Source organism: Sturnira hondurensis, unplaced genomic scaffold, assembly GCF_014824575.4.
Source record: "Sturnira hondurensis isolate 20B ecotype Veracruz unplaced genomic scaffold, ASM1482457v3 Scaffold0022136, whole genome shotgun sequence".
NCBI classification, from domain to species: Eukaryota; Metazoa; Chordata; class Mammalia; order Chiroptera; family Phyllostomidae; genus Sturnira; species Sturnira hondurensis.
In genome coordinates, this window is record NW_028094767.1 from 3,491,216 (window position 1) to 3,509,583 (window position 18,368).

Here is an 18,368-nt window from a genome sequence, read left to right on the forward strand (position 1 = left end):
CAGTACAGTGCATGGACTTACAAGGGGTGTCTGCAGTGGAGAGAGCTATGGCCAGAGTAAAGCAAGATTACAAATGCTGAACAAAAGTCACACTAAGAAAAACCACAGCACTGTCATTTTATAGACAAATAATATTTATATACAGACAGAAGAAAAGTAGTTCTTAAATTATAGTGTAAATCCAACAGAATATATAACCTAATTTATCAAAATATATTTTTCAAATACATCAATCACTTAAAGTGAGCTTTATAGTTATTAAAGTTGAGCTTTTAACATTTTAGATTTAGTTTCTCAGGCTCTAGGCACATAAGGGTATTAAATAAATGAAAATTTTCAAAAACTGTCACTGACTTTAAGTAATCCAATAAAACACAAAGACAAAATCAAAAGCTATTAGTTTATTATCTGATCAGAAAATTCAGATTCGTGCGATATTATCTTACACTGGAGTAGTCAAAAAGAAGTCCTTATACTTTTTAAGGCTTATTTTGGAGCCACCAAATAAGTAAAGACTCAGTTTATGAACAGTCACTCCTGATGGAGGTAGTTATTGAATGATAACTAGTCCGTGATAAGAAGTAATAGTGTGCTGTACCTCTGTGCATCAAAGCTACGTATATAGCAAATAAAATAAATAACCCCAATTTGAACTTTCTCTCTATACAACATCTGCATGGCATGTTCCTATCAAAGAAAAAACCTAAACGATGTTGAACTGACATCCTGGTAATCAATTACATCAGCAATGTCTTTAAGAGTAATAGAGTATTTTTCTAAAGGCCACAACAATTAAAATCTTAAGGTATAAAAACTAAAAACATAGCCTAGAAATATTCTTTTATTTATTTGTAGCTTCTATCTGGAGTTAACTATTCTATTCTAGAACCATCCCCTTTAATTTTAAAAAAAGGTATTTTTTCACTCTATATATTCTGTTTATTTTTCTTACCTTTTCTCATTTTTAAAAATAAATGCAAAACATATACAAATAGTTTAATTGCCTACACAGTTCCCTCAAAAGAAAACTTATTGCCATAATAAAATGTTTTTCTATTGTGTCATGTTAGAGAGCAACCTGTTTCCAAATACCAAGAAATAGGTCATGACTATAATATATAGCACATTTAAATTGACAAGTATTTTATTACATACTCTGTAAAAGAAATGCACTTGGGATTATATTTTATTAAAAACACTGCTACTGAGAAAGTGTTTTGGGACCACTATGAAATACGATAATAATTATTACTATAGCTGAAATATAAACTAAAGAAATAGTGATTTTTTTCATAAGACTAACAATCTATATTTTTGAAGCCACATTATGAAGACATCTATGAAAATTAGTAATCCTTCAGCATTTTCATATACTTATTTTTACATGAATAAAAAGGATTCCTATACTTACTCTCTCCAAACTGCTAGTGATGTACAGTTACCAATTATAATAAGCATCAACATCAAGAAAAAAAACTTTTTTCATGCATTAAAATGAGTTACTTACTTAACTGACTTATACATAACTTACCCATAATCGAAAACCACCAACTCATGCACAGAGTACACATCATTCAAATGTTAAAAAAGAACTTTACCTGCTCTTAAATGTCCAACTACATCTGCAAGGCTACCCTTCTTTACTTTGGTGATGAAGGCACCAAGGCGTCCTAAGTCAGTCATTTTTCCTCCAACAACCTGGGTAATCATAAATTTATAAGTGCCCAAGACTGAAACATAAGTTCACTGGTTTAAGGAATTAATCACAGTCTTTTAAGATGCATTTAGAACTGAATGTGGGGACGTTAATGAAGTGAAATACTTTTTTAATTAAAGGAGCTGGCAGTACAGTTTTGAAAAGAAAACGACATCTGATATTTAAGATGACCTTGTATCCTAAGGAAGCTTATGGATTGATTAGTAATACCCACCTATCAATACCAAGACACCATGAGTAATGCATAACCTTAGAAGACAAATGATGGATCTTCCTTACTTACCATCAAACAGGGAGTGTTTGACACCAGTTACATAAGGGTTCATTTTTTTATCCTCTCAATTCACGGCCACCATTTGAATTTGTATTTCTAAATGCAAATAATGCCCCACTATCACAACAGATCTTGATCTCCTGTACATTTTTAGTAGAATGTAGGTCTAAGACATAAAGACTAGGAATTCAAACCAGCAGCAGGCCAGTCTGGGGAAGCAACGTACCGTGGTCAAAGAGTAACAGCCTAAAGTTCATCTCTGCCACCAACCATCTGAATGAGCTACTCATCTGAAACATACATGTGCTCCAATCTAACTCTCAAAGTCCGAGTTATGTTACTGACACTCTCACCTGGCTTTTCCACAATAACTAAAATTAAAAACATCTAAAAGTTTCTAAGTTTAATTTCTCCCAAAGCAGGGGTTACATATGTATAATTATAGAGTCAGAGGAATATGTTCAAAGGTTGAGACTGATTCACAACTCTTAGGGAAGTGCCCATTAGTGGAGGTCATCAGAATTATTACATAGCAAGAGAAATTAATGGCAATAATAAATAAATTGATGCTATTAAGTACATTAACTTAATAATTTAGTACATTTATAGTCAATGGTTTGAAAGGGGTTAAACTATCACACAAATGTAATACCATCTCTTGGTAAGTAATTTCAAAGCCACATCTTTGAATGTTCTCTACACTTGAAAAGCAAATAAAAGCATGTGATTTAACACATATGCATACACAATAAAACAAAATATATATTTTCCCTGCAATAAATATAATCTTTTATAATTAATTAGTTTTTTATTATATCTGTTAAGTCAATTAAGATTTTTAAAAGGTACATTTTACTCTTTGGGTATTACCACAAACTCTGCTGCACTTAAAAATACCTTTGATGATGCTTTATGTTGTTTGTTAAGATACAATAACATTATCTATCATTACTACCATTCATTAAAACCTTTTTGATATAAAAATCATCCCTGAACTTTATATTCAGAGAAATATTCTTTAGTTTTCTTATATTTGATTGCAGTTTCCTAACATAATATTATGTCATATGAATAAAGTATTTTTAAAACATTAACCTAGATAAAATATTAAATCTACAACAGGTAGAAAGTATTTAAAAATCATCCTCAGGAGCTTTGTTGAATCCAGTCCATACCATTATCCACCCGTGCAGAAACAATGTAAAACAGCATACTCACTTTGAGACCCAGCAATGCACCTGACTCTTTGGGCATGGTTGTTCTCTTGTTAAGGATAACGCGTCCAATTAACCGGTCCCCCTCTTTAGACGGCTGCCACGTTACAGGATGCTATTAAAACATGAATAAAGTTGAAGAAAAGTTGTTTCTTTCCTATGGGCACATAATTATAGGTTGTCACATGATGTGATTTCCTCAGTTAAATGACATTGTAGAGGGAATTCTAATTCTGACGGGCTCTATACTTAGATTATAACAATTTTCATTTGTAGCTGTATTTTATTTGCAGTAGAGACTTATGCTAAAAAGTTCTAAAAGTAGTCAGCAACTAAGTACATCTCTAAAAATAGTTCTGAAATATAATTAATTGAAATTTAAAAATATATCTGCCTATATAAAAAAGCAATTCTGTATTTTGAGTTGTTAATGTTGATATCATTAACCAAATAATATTTAATTTCTATTTAGCCATTGTTTAATAATTGCTTTTTATTTAAAATTTCTTATAATTATTCAATTAACTCTTTTATTCAAAACTGTTCTACCTTAAATGAAAATAGCATTTTCTCTCATAATATTATAATGGAACAGAATAAGATGGCTGTGCAACACATATCCGAGAAAGGACACAGCACACACTAACCCTAAATTCCAAAATCTCATTTCCTAGAAAGCTTACCGAACTAATTGGTGACGTTTCTCGGCTATGCCACGTGGCAGGATCCAACCAGTAATAATCCAAGTCACCTGCACAACAGAAAAAAATCAAAAGTGTAACTAATGTTTTAAAGTAGAGAATGCTTTAATCATTGCAGGTGTGACTTCTTCAATCTATAAAGGATTATGAATCTCATAATCTTGAGCGTGCACGTACCGAATGGCACACACCTGCACACACCTGCACTACAGTCTGAATTCTTGGAGTGGATGCATGTTACAAATGTGCTTCACACTATGGGAGAGCTCCCTCTGACTGCCACCATCAGGCCAGAAACACACACAGAAAGTGTGACTCTCCTGCTGGGCACAGCCTGCTGTCTTGTGATATGGCTAACATGTTATTCACTAAACTGAGATAAGTATTAAAGCTTAGTGTCTCCCCTTGTACTCTTCTGAACGACATCATATCTTTCAGAATTATTCCCTGGCCTCTATCCTCTTCCCTCCTTACCTGAAAAACAGGACAAATACTTTTAGGACACAGTAATGAGTAATTAAGTATCACGAATAACTTTTAGCAAAAGGGTAGATACAAATGACAGAGTATTCAATTTCTACTAAAGCCATAAAAAAGACTCTTAAAATGTTAAGTTTGTAAATATGAACTTACAAACCTTTACTTTTCATTTTGGCTTAAAAACATAACACTAAAGAAAGCACCTGAGGAAAAAAAAATAATGGAAAGCACTGCCACTTTCAGTATTTGCAGAGAAAGAAAGGACAGAGGAGGTAACCCATATGAGAAAAACGACCTTTTGCATTTTAAATATCAGATTAAGTAAATTAAAATTTTTCTCCCTGTGGATTTTGAGAGAGAAAAATACTGAGAGAGTGAGTAGAGTGTGCCAGCCAGCAAGGAGCTGCCTAGCTGACTCCTTGGAAATGCGTCTGGCTGACATCCGGGAAGGCCCTCAGTGAAAACTTCTTGTGAGGTGACAAGCGTGGCAGATACAAGCACTACATAAGAAATGTAACAGAAAATAAATGTTTCAAGTATGCAGGCATAAAAACCCATACACTTCTTTTTCTTAGTGGCCACTCCCCTTCCTTTTTATGTAATACCTTTATAAGGTTGATGGACAATGTTATACATACTACAATGAACAAAAATGTTCTTCAAATAGGTGATTTAGATTAAAGGAATATATTCTATAAAGGAGTGAGCATTTAAAAATGCTTGGCAGAAACTGTATTGTTACAATTTATTCCACCTGGAGTCAATAACCTTCTCAAAATCATACCATTTAAAATGTATACACAACTTGGTGTAAATAATTATAGATTTTTAATCTTCTACTGTGCCATCTTAATAAAATATAATAAAATTTATAAAAGAAAAGTTTTTTCCTCTTTTGTTTTTATTGTTTTTAAAGTTCATATGCTTATTTTTAAAGTTGCAGTGTCTTTAATATCATGGTACTAAACCTTTGAGGAAAAAAGTATTTATGATGGTAAAATTAAAACTGACCACAAATATCATTCAAAAGATTATTTTATTTCATAGTTTTCTCCCTAAAATTTCATAATAATAAGGTCTGATGACTTCTAAATGAACATGCTTCATTTTGAAATGCTGTAATAAAAACAAAACCACCAAGTTAAAATTAGTCATTAATTTGGGAGCTGCTTTGAGAAGTCTTTGAGATTTAAAAATATGCTGATGATTGTCCTTTTTAAAAGCTTCAAGGAAACAATTTGTTCTACACTTCAGCAACCTTAGATCTTAAAACCTGTGCACTGCGGGCCCCTCTCTGGCCTGCGGCCCCACCCGCACACCTTGGTTCACCTGTGTGCCACTCAGTGGTCCTACGGAAATCCAGGGAAAGAGATTTTGTGAATGTTTGCTTATATATAGGGAAAGAACCAAAAAGTGATGCTTCTGGTGGATTTTGGTGATGACACTGAGCCTGCTTTATGACAAAACACTGCTTTCAAGTAATGTTGTTGTATAATCTATAAGCTTTGTAAGATAATGATCTTAAATGGATAGTCTAATTTAATTGGTTTGAGATAGGACAGACACAGTTTTCCCAGTGACTTCCCTATGCAGCGAGGAGTAATTCCTTCCTTTCCCTGGCAGTGGTAATATAGATGCTGGAGATTTTGCAGCCCTAAATATTCTCCCCCAATTTTGGGCATACAAAGAATTGTAGATATCTATTAAAATTGCTAATCACTACAAAAATGCATTCAATATTTTAACATGCAATAATATTTTATACATCTTATTACGCAGTTACACTTCACATTCTGAAAAGATTATAAAAGTTTTCTATCATTAATTTTCACTATCACCCATTAAAATATAAAATTTTTGTTTAAAGACAAAAATGAGCCCTGACTGGTGAATTGAGTGTTGTCCTGCAAACTAAAAGGTGGGCCAGGTCCCTGCTGGGGGTGTGTGAGAGGCAACTGCACATTGATGTTTCTTTCTCTCTTTCTCCCTCCCTTCCCTTGTCTCTAAAATAAATAAGATCTTTTAAAAATAAATAAATAAATTCTGAAATCTAAATTTTAGTTTTAAACTATATTTGTTTCTTCTTTCTGTGTAATTACTAAATTTTAAAGATATTATTTACTTTTTAAGTACTCTAATTTGTCTTTATAAGTCACATCTCTCTATTATTAATGGAATAAGCAACACTCAATAAAACTTCCTCCTAAAATATTCAGACTCTGGTATTTCATTACCGTAAAACATTTCCTTTGATTATTTTTCTTTCTTTTTAAATATTTTATTTATTTATCTTTAGAGGGGAAGGGAAGGAGAGAAGGAGAGAAATATCAATGTATGGTTGCCTCTCGTGAGTCCCCTGCTGGGAACTGGCCTGCAACCCAGGCATGTGCCCTGACTGGGAATCGAACCGCGATTGATCGTTTACAGGCCGGTGCTCAATCCACTGAGCTACACCAACCAGGGCTGATTATTTTTCTAATACTTGATTAAAGATACTTATTTCAAATAGCATGACTACAAAATAATAAATTCAGGGTATTTGCTTAGAGAATTAATAAAAAGCATTTTGATTCTGATGTTAAATATAACTACAAAGGAGTAAATTTACTATTATTATGAACTTAGATCCAGGGAATATTTGAGTCTACTGCTATGGCTCAAGTTCATAAATAGTCAAATTCAATGAAGTGTTATAATTTTAAGCATTTTTTGTGAAGACTTTAAAAATACTTTTATCCAATACCTTGTGAAAGAATAGGTTAAGTAATATAAAAACACACAACTTTCATTTCACAAATAAAAGCAGGTTAAGTGACAACGAGCCTTCTGTAAGGAGCACAAGCCATTCCTGAACTCAGGTCACTCTGACTAGAGTGTGTAACTGCAAAAATATGCATCTCCGTGATTTCAAATTTCTGGTCTTATGATGTCGAGTGTCAAGCACAATGGATTTCAATGAGACTGAAGCAACTGAACAAAATACAGTCTAAATAACAGACATATGACTAAGTATAAATGAATACATGACATCTGTAAGGAGAAAACCATAAGTAGTCTCATATATTACATATGCATTTAACAATTTTCATAAGGGTTACATTTAACCAAGTAGAATGTTCATCTAGTGTTCAGGTAGAAAAAAAGATTATTGACATCGAAGCCTTGCAGAATTAGACAACTGGAATTCTTCTGTATCTCCAGTAGAAATATTCAGCATATTTTTAAAAATCATTCTAATGAATGGTGATTAAAGATGGGACTCAAAATGACTACAAGATTGAGTCATGGTAACTCTCCACAGTTCCAAATACATATCAAAATCGTGCTACTTGTCATCTCAAAAAATATATGTTGTTTTTCTATATAATGCAAATTGTTGACATTCAAAAAATTTATAAAATTCATAGACAAAAATTTCAGAAGAACTTTCCTTCTCAGAGATTTCTTATACAACTTAAAATGTTTTCCTTTTTGTTTATATTCCACAGCAGAATATGTTGACACTAAATAAAATTAGATAAATACTGATCTACTTTATTATAGCACAGTACACAGACAAATTAAAATACTTAGCAAAATACATATGTATTAAATGTTTTATACAGTGCATATACAAAAACGAACTCAATTCTAATAATGGGTTTTTCAAAGTCCTAGGAGGCCTAATTTCATCTAAATTAAATTAGCAGTCAGGGATAAGAAACAGTATTATTTAATAGGACTTGCTTTCTAGGCAATGAAACAAAATGGGAAGATATACTTGTTAAATTTAACTATTAATCACACAACCTGTGAAACTGTAAAGGTTCCAAATAAATAATACTATGTATACTGATCAAAATCACAAATTACTATCAGTCTAAGTTCCTAGTACAGTGAAAATATTGGTCCTCAAACACTTTTTGATGAGATCATTCAAAATTCACAACAATGTCAACTCCACAATTTGATGGTAAATGCTCCATAAATGAATAATGCAGACTTGTGTCCCTTGCATGCAAGTCTTGGGACAAGGCTAGAGGCATCTCCAAACCACTGGTCTTCAGCAGAACCTCTTCAATAATTCTAAGGAACCAAAAATGCAATTCCTGGTTTGGGCCCAGGACACACACATGCATAGCGTCATTCCTTGGAAGAATATTACACTATCTCCAGTCTTTAGGGATTCATTAGAGTGGTGGTTCTCTAAATGCACATTAGAAATTTCACTTTCGAAATTCTCCTTTGTTCACAATGTGGTATTTTTCTATCATAGAACCAACAATATTGTGCATGCTCTCTCTCTCTCTGCAGCTACTATTATTTATTAAAGTAAGGAGGTGTCAAAGATGTTTGTGTTCAGAAATTACTTATGCTCAACAGAACTGACAGGATTGAACCACTTCTAGAGAGAGATTAAATATTTGCTGGAGGGCCTGGAATGCCATCTCTGTGTTTGATAATTTGGGGGTACAGAAAAGACGGCTAAGTAACTTATTTACAAAGGAATTTCATTACCACTTAGTAGAGGCGGTACTTTTATGTTTACGTGTGGTGTTTGGTGAAGCTGAGAATTAGTTTTTGGAATGCCACCCATACTGCCACAGAATTCTACAAAGCAGTTCTATGGAACTCAGAATCAACTTTCTGGACAAGCTCTGGGATCAATAATTAAGACAGGGCTTCAACTTTGGGAGATAATAACTTCTCTAGCGTTCCACTGTTCTTTCCAGAGTAGGATGAGGTAACAGTTATAAAATTGCTTTTTCAACTATATAAAGCACAATAGAAATGCGAGTTGTCATTTGAGTATAAACATATATATTAAAATTTATTTCCATTAACAATACTGATAAGCATTTCTGTCAATTCTAATGCCAGGTGAAAAGTAAGTAAAGATACTTTTTTTTCTGCCCCACAGATTACTTATTGGAAACCTTGAATAATCAGAGAATCATACTGTATTTTAATTTCTCTATTAACATTACTATATCTTATCTGATATTTATATTTTATGTTGTTTTTTTTACAAAACATAAAAACCAGCTTTGTGTAAAAAAGAGCATTGCATTAGAAGCTGGAGACTTTTAATGCACCTATTATACTAGGTGCGTTACCTTGATAATAGCCTTTCACTGCTATCAACCCTAACCTCCTGTGTAAATGGGGACAACGCCACTTACTCACAACAGCTCTGTGAGGACTAAGTGAGATATGCCAGGCTTGTAACTACAAAAATCTTTAGAAATTGATTTTCTTGTGTAATACATAATTGAGAATACAAATATAAAATCATGGTGTTAAAGATCCTATTTATAGTTGAGTAGCTATAATCAATAGCTACTTAGCTGAAATCAATAATTTGCAAAATATGTATGCTTTGAAATGGGCTTAGAAAAATCTTAAAGACATTTTGTTTACAAGAAAAAGTAACATATATAGAAGCAGTAATATAAATCTTCCTGTTGATTTCCACTATGTCAGTGGAAGCCCAAAGGGTTAAGAATACTATAGTCAAGCAATCTATACTAATATATACATCAGATTAACTGTTAACCAAAAATATCTAGCTGTGAAGTAATTAATTTGATAAGGTTGCACAATATATTCTAAATCTAAATACCTGTCATTTCTTCTCTATATAATATTTTTGTAGGAGAGTAAAATACATGTGGTGTATAAACTAAATCCTTCAGACTGAATTTCTCCAAATTATGAAACAATTTGGCTATTTTATCCCTTTATATATTTTTCTGATGCCTCAGGATATTCCTGAAAATCTTTTCTTGAAATCAGCTTGTTTTATACCTTAAAAGTTATTTGGTATAGCCATTACTTGTGGAATATATTTTAATACAGATATTCTAATGGGTTATTATATGCATCCTAAGTTCCTCAGATTTCCTTTTTTTTTTAGTTTGCATTCCTAACAAAAGAATCTAAATAATAACAAGACGGATGGTTTTATAGAAGTTTTAATATGTAACAGGGTCACCCTGGATGATGGGGCTGTGGGAAAGCACAGAGCATTTTGTGACAAGGCTAAAACACATCGTAAAATAAAAAGCTATCTGACATGATAAACATTAGTTATCAGTTTAATTTTTCCTGGTTCTGAAAATTTCATAATTTAGATTTTTGAGACAACATAAGGCTTTAGGGTTCAGAAGCACTCCGAAAACATCCTGTTGTCCAATGTCCTCTTTATTCTTTACCTCTGCATTGACCTGACACTACAGGACTCAGAAGAGGCTGATAAATGAAAGTTCCTGAAAGTTTTAAACAACAATGAAAACCAAACCACGTGCACACAGAACACACACACACCACTGTGCCTCAGAATGATAAAATACGGGTGTTCAAGGTCTTCAGGAAATCTACATCAGACTATACTCATCATGTGTACTAAATTATCATACAATGTATCTGAAAAATAGTCTAAGGTGATTGACAGGACAAAAAGACTTCCACAAATAATAATTTAGAGAGGAATAAATTTCATGTATAAATACGGTTTGAGGCCTAATGACTGAAAAATTTCTTCCCTAGGGTATAAACACAAAATAGTAAAGTGCTCTGGATAGCAAGTCGCAAAATTAACAATCTTAGGGAAACTTCTTTCTTTCTTCTAACACAATGACTCTTCAGAAATAAGAATTTGGGAAGTGCTGCACACAAGAGGGAAAAATTTTACTGCAACTTTCCAACTGACCAGGCTTCCACATTGACACTGAGTATTCCATTCACGTGGGAGAACAGGTTGTCACGTGCAAAGCCTCGGAATAGCCAGCCAGGAAACCCTGTGGAAAAAATCGGGGTTTATTTGTTTTCATTGTTTGGGGACTGGATGTTAACCACAGGTTTAAAAAATTGTAGTGCTGGGCAAGTTCACAGCACATATTATAAGAAAGTACTCTAGATGTAAATATCTTTGATAAAGGAAAACGTTAGTTTTTATCTAGATCTCACACCCAGGCCATGTTAACAAAATAATATTGATTTGCAATGATAATTCTAAATGTGAAATCAATTCCTACCCGCCTCTACATCCAAAGACTTGAAATAAAAAATATGGAGGATCAATACAATATCATGGTTTTGGAAATGTAAATCATAAGAATAATAGTCAAATGATGATAAAGATGAATTTAAGGTTATATAGAACAAAATAGAAGTAATTATAAAGGATTGATACTGCTTATCCTTTAAAATATACCATTTTGTTTTAAAATATACCATTTTAAAGGATAAATTTATAGGATATATAGGATATAGGATTTAAAGGATATATTGATACTGCTTATCCTTTAAAATATATCATTAAGCTATAAAATAGTAGAAAACAAATTTATTCTAGCAAACCTTTTTGGTAATATAAATAGATGTTTTAATAACAGAACTCCATCAAAGCTAGTTACTGTAAATGTTGTTATTTTTCTTTCTTTTTTTTTTTGTCTTGCTTTCTGTTTGCTTGTCTTTGTTTTAATTTTGGCTATGCAAACAAATAATTTATAGACATATTAAAGGACCTCTGAAATTGGAAATTCCTTGATTGACAGTGAGAAAGTACTAGGCATAGAAATTTGAAGGTTTTATGCCTCAACATTGTTCTACAGAAAAATGCCAAGGTATCTATATTCGTAAACCTCAAAAATAGAACCACAGGAAACTAGGTTGCAAAATACTGCAAGGTCACTGGTCTAAACCTCTGCCACAGTGCAAAAGAACTCAAGCTGTGTAGAAGCATGTCCCTTGAAATGAGCTCCAGCTCCGTATGATGGAAGATTATTCGAAGAAGAGAAAGCACAAAAGAAAATGGAGGGGGAAAGAGTAATATTCACAAATGCAAATAGAGAGCATATAAACTTTTTGCTACAAAGCAAACTAAGTTTAGGTTGGTCAAAGATTAACCAACTGACTAAATAAAAGGTTTCTCTTCCAGACTTCCTAAATATTTAAGGTTTGGATCAATCACAGTCTAAATGGTCATTCTATTATAATAATTTCAAAATATCTTTATCTTAAATTTTCATAACAAAACCTATTACTTTAAAAAATCAGGAAGTCTCACTGGCCTAGACTTTAAAAAAGTCTCAACATGTTTTCTTGGCTTGGCCACAGGTGCTCTCTTAAGAATGGGAGGGCCTTCTACTCAGAAATGCGAGGCAAACCTAATGTGCAGTGTGTCTGGCTGATTAAATCAATGACGCCACAGTTACCAGCTGTAGTGAATTACTCTCAAGTCACTTCAGAGTGTATATCCTTTTGAATACAATGTACCTCGATATTTTTGAAATTTAAAATAAATTAAAATTTTATTTTAATAAATTAAAAATTTTAACTTAACGCAATACTATCTACATAGGTCTTTGTGAGGGACTGTAGTAAGTGAATTAAGATATTACAAAATCTAACTCTGCATTAATCCAAGCCATCAGACAACCCTGCACCTACACTTGCACTGTGTTTCCATACAGACTGTCCCCACACGGCTCCCACAGTTCCTTCTACAAACTGCCCTTTAACGTCGCACTATATGTATGTATCACAGTGCTGACGTTACTCAAACAGGGATTGTGCAGCTGCTGACTAATTTCTCTGCGAAACCACACAGAATAAACTCCCTTTCTGGTGTCAATGTCGGGAAAAACCCACGTGTATTTAATTGGTTTATTTTGTTATGGAAGCTGTAAATTCTGTAACTGATAGAACTCTTCTCAAAGCTTGGGTGCTAGTATGTTTTTGGTTAAATCTGCAACCAAATTTTCTACCCTTATTCTTCTCACCAAACTTTTTAACACATTTTTTATTTCAAATGGCTGTATTTCTACTTTTTATAGTTAGTAAGCCTCTTTGGCAGATTTTAAAGTGAGAGTTAAAATAAAATTAAATATTTACACACAAAACAATTATTATAACGACTTTCATTAAAATATAGATTTTTTCACTCATCAATCTTGAAATATCTTTGATACAATAGGAAGTAACTTGAAAATGCAATTGATGTATAGGTGTTAGGTTATTCATAGCTTAAATAGCAGAATTCGGTAAACAGCACATTATCCTAGCCTATTTGTAAATCTCGCCAAAGGATGGAAAGCAAGTGAAAAAGGGTTCTTATCTAGCAAAAATCAGTGTCACAGATCTGAGCTCCTATACTTTATTCCTTCAAAAACCCAGTAGGCTTCCACTCAAGATTTCACAGTAGCAATCATACGAGTTTGTCTTTCATTCAGCCCCACAAACCCAGTGAAGTCGCACATGACTGAACAGCGAAAGGGCTGGCATAAGTACGCACACGGACCGCAGTAAGGACCCATAAGGAAGGGCACAGGCGAGTGAAAAACCAAACAAGTCAAACAAACTGGTTGGGAGTCTGTCTGCTCTAATGGCTGTGATACTGTGAGTAGCTTAGAACAACTACTAACAGGCAATATAATAACTGATATTAAAACAACCATCATCTGGCAACATAAACTTTTATGAAAGATAAACTTTTATGAAAGTAGGATGAAATCCCTTTTACAGACTACTTGATTAAAAACAAACAAAAAAGAATGATGTAAAATTCTGATGAGAAAAGTTTTAATTAAAGTAATGTAAATAAAATCAATAATATCAAGCTGGCTGGCAAATGTTTAGCATATTGAAAACTCGGCTATCCAGAATGAGGGATTTGAAGCTAAGCTTTACAATTCAAAATTAAATCACTACTCAACAATGCCACAAAAAGCCAAATACTGCTTCAGACTTACGGTGTATTAAAATTAAGGATTCAATGTATGATAAATATTAATTCTTATTTGTTCCCTTTGAATATTCTATTTCTTGATAGTTCATGAATGTAGTAATAAAAATAGGAAATAGAGGGTTAATTGTTCTTTGTATACTGTCTTATACACAGAGTGGCTACATCATCTCCTAAAAACACTTACCTAAAATTAATGTAAGAGTAAACAAAGCAAAGTGAACAAAACTATAATTTCTAGGTTAAGTGTTACATGTATTTATATGTAATCACTTCTGATTATGTAAGTGAATTAATTTGTGAGATTAACAGATATTTGGTGAAGAAATTGAAACTGAATATTATTAGCATTGATATCTAAAATTTTATTGTTAGCATTGATATCTAATATTAAAACTAACATTTAAAATTATTCTTTGAACAATTTGTGAGTAGTAAATTAAATGTTATTTTGATAATGTTAAAATAATAATTTTCCTGTGTTCCTTAATGCAAATTTTATAAATCCTTAACAAACCTTTCCTAATTAAGATACAGAGTGATATCACAGATACCAAGTAAATATTGTTAAGTACCTTCTCCCAGTAAATTTAACACTGACAGAATAATTCCAACAATCTTAACAATGTAAGATCATATACTATACATGATTTCCATAAACCAACCCACATTTTAATTAAAATGGCTTACTGACCACAGTAAGAATGATCTGGAGAAATGGATGGACCCACAAGAATGATCAAATTGTAACAGTGATTGTAATAGTTCCAATATTAAGAAAAAGTTATAGTTTACCTTAACCTTTCCCAGAATATAAAGACATATATATTTTACTTGAAATCAAATGAGAGGATTATCTCCATTTTATTTTTTTCCTGCCTGGTAAGTTTTATTTATTTTTTTAATTTTTAAATTAAATATATTTTATTGATTATGCTATTTCAGTTGGCCCACTGTCCCCTTTGCCCCCCACTGCCTGGCACCCCCATTCCCTCTAGCAGTCCCTACCCTTAGTTCATGTTCATGGGTGGTACATATGAGTTGTATGGCTTTTCCATTTCCTATACTATTCTTTTCTAAATTAGCTGCTTAATTATTTTCTTTTTAAAATTTTTTATTGTTGTTCAAGCACAGTTGTCTCCATTTCCCCCTCACCACTCCATCCCTGCCCCATTTCCTATACTATTCTCAATATACTCCTGTTTATTTTGTGCCTACCAATTATGCTTCTTATCCCCTGTACCTTTTCCTCTGTTCTCCCCCTACCCTGTCCCTCCATGTGATCTCCATTTCTATGATTCTCTTCCTGTTCTAGTTGTTTGCTTAGTTTGTGTGTTTTTTTAGATTCCATTGCTGATTAAAATGAAAAAGTCAGTCTATAGCATATCCTAAACTCAATCTCCTTTTCTTCCTATCTGGCAAAACTATAAGTAGCATTTACTTTTAGGCATAATGTGTTTATTATTCATGTTCAAAATATATCTTTAAGGAACCTGGATTTAAATAGTCATTACAACTGTATTCTAATGGCTAAATACTAATTTTTCAAGTGAGAAACACTATATTACTATACCCTGGTTATTTTTTTAACTGTTGAAAGGAGTAAAAACATTAAAGGAGACATCTCACTAGCCTTTATAATTTCACTTATCAAGAATTTTTATAATTTTGCTTTCCAAAGTAATGCACTAATAATTCTGATGACAAAAGTTACACACGCACACCCGCACACACACATCTTTAGGCCTACTGCGATCTTCATTCAATGTAATTATTACTGCATTATAGTTTAGATCAAACATCCAGATGTGCAGTTGGGTCACAGGCATGAAAACTCAACCCACTGCAGCTGAGCTTTGTAAAACCAGCTGGAGCAACCATGGAGACTAAGGAGAGCACATTCACACGTTCTGGAGAGCAAACTCAAAGGGAACAACTTCAGGCAAAAACTCCCCAAACAGATCCTTCCCCTTATTATAAACCATGGGTTTCTCACCAACATCCTATAGGGTCTTTCAGATTAAACATATTTTGAGGGGTCTTATTTTGTGTTCAATTTGTCCATCACTTTTATGTCTTCACTGAATAGTTCTGATGATAGTAAAATCTCATAGACTAACACAAATGCTATATAAAGCCCTCTGTAAGTAAATGTCTGATCTAGAACAAGACTAGTATCTGAATTAAGGGAATTGCAACGTATCTGTCAAAAAAAGTCTACTATCATAGACAAAAGAAAACTAGCCTGTCAAGGCTTTCTGAACAGAAGCCCCAGCTAGCTCTTGAGGTACAAGTAAAACAGTGTGAGTTTGTACGAAATACAATCCCATTTTCAGCTAAATGAAAGTGCTCTATGTTGTATGTGAATTTTCAGCCATCCCTCACCCTTTTACTTATATATTTAATCATTAATTTGTAGTTTTGTAGAATTAAGCTCGGGTTGGATATTTTCACTATAATGTGGATTAACATAGTCCATGAAATTATCAAATGGCAATTAAGTTTTTTTAAAGCAAGAGCATTTCAAAGGTCTTTGGTTTCTTCATTATTCACAGGAGAAAAATGACGTACCTTCATGTAGATAAGACTTTTTCTACCACTGAATGTCAAGTAACTGTTTTTATGATCTTTAAGGCAGGGTGACATGGGTCATATGACCCCCTTTATATGGCCAATCGATTTACGGGATCCGTATACTCCTTAAAATTGTACATAAAAGAGGGGAGGAAATTTCAGGGGAAAAGGGGGAAGGGTTTACAGGAACAAGTATAAAGGACACATGGACAACAACATGGGGGACGGGAGTAAAAAACAGAAAACTGTACTTGAACAACAATTTAAAAAAATACACCGGGCAAAAAAAATTTGTGTGCATAAGTGTTTTTCTGTAGAGCCCGTTGTTTCCTTTATTTCTCTGAAGGACTCATGATCTCTGTGAGAATTAAGAACAAATGGTTAATGAGTCTGGATGGAGCGGTGATTCAGACGGGGACACGGCTATGTTGTCTTGGTGCTTTACCTAGAGCTCTCAGAATTATCCTCTCTTACAGATCCTCAGCCTCAGCAGTAGGCTTTCACTAAAACCCCTATTTAGGCCAGATACTTAAGAAACAAGAAACCATGCTCAGAGGAAATGAGCTGAGTGATTACATACAGAGGGCAAGGGGATTCACCTCAGAAACTATCAAGAACTGTCAAGAAACTACTGAAGAACGATCAAAACTGTAAATAATTGTTTTAAAAAGCCTTTAATATCAACAGGCAAGAAAACTTACTATATACAGATGTGTTAATATTTCTTCCCTGATGAGTACCTTAAATAGTTTCAAAGACATTTACTAAAAAGAAAAATATAGAAAACAATAATAAACATATATTCTAAATAAATTATCAGAAAATATAATCTTGAAATAAACAGAAAACTTCAAAGTGGATAAAAAAATTGGTCCAACTTTGATCTGCCAGGATTCAAGGGCTAAGCATTCTCTAAAGGGAAAAAAAGCACGGCAAGGCTACCAACTTCTTGTTATCAAAAAAAAGCTACGAATATGTCTAAAGTATCTGACAGATGTTATACAATTAAAACTATGTCAGAACTCGTCTATTACAATCAATATGGCCCCTTTTCTGAAGTCGGCTTTGAAATTTGTTCAATGTTTACAGTTTACTAAAACAAGAATTTATCTCCCACATCTTTAAAACTCATACAACTCATAGAAAACCTTTTTTGAAAAAATGGATTTAAATTAAGTAAACGTTCAAATTTTTTGGTTGCATTTCTGCAAAGAACTGACTAACTAATTATATGACTATGACAATTACCTTTTTAAAGACAAAAGTTGGCCTACTTGAAGCAGGCTATTTAAAAATCTAAACCCACTTAATCAACCTAAAATTTTCAGGCATGAAAATAAGTATTATAAAAGTCTTCTTAGTTATTAATATTATTATAAAATAATTACTAATTCTTTCATTGATTTCTCTGCTTTATAGTTTAACACACTTATTCCTAATCTCTCTGGCTTTAGAAAATGAAGAAAAACAGAAAGTATTTATTTCATTCATTAGAAGGGCCTCCGAATTACCTGGAGAAATATAGGGAAGTGTCTATACTTACTGCTCACCCCGAATTGGTTTTGTCTTTGTTTTTCAAACGACTTTGTCATCATTTCTCTGTCAGAACTCTTCTCAGGAACAGTCACAGGCAATGCTTCCAAAGGAAAACATGTCCTTCTCCTGAAGATCTCGCTAACCA

The 18,368-nt window shown here is 32.9% G+C and overlaps 1 protein-coding gene across 16 annotated transcripts in view; it reads right to left on the minus strand.

Moving 5' to 3' along the window:
• Positions 1 to 18,368, minus strand: part of RIMS1 (regulating synaptic membrane exocytosis 1) — a 230,686-nt gene that overhangs the window by 144,977 nt on the left and 67,341 nt on the right. For all 16 annotated transcript variants that reach the window (XM_037034298.1, XM_037034289.1, XM_037034296.1 and 13 more), the window contains exons 4-6: positions 3,889 to 3,956; positions 3,210 to 3,320; positions 1,599 to 1,698 (exon numbers count right to left, since the gene is read on the minus strand). In XM_037034298.1, the coding sequence (XP_036890193.1) occupies positions 1,599 to 1,698; positions 3,210 to 3,320; positions 3,889 to 3,956 (279 nt within the window). The remainder of the gene's footprint in view (positions 1 to 1,598; positions 1,699 to 3,209; positions 3,321 to 3,888; positions 3,957 to 18,368) is intronic.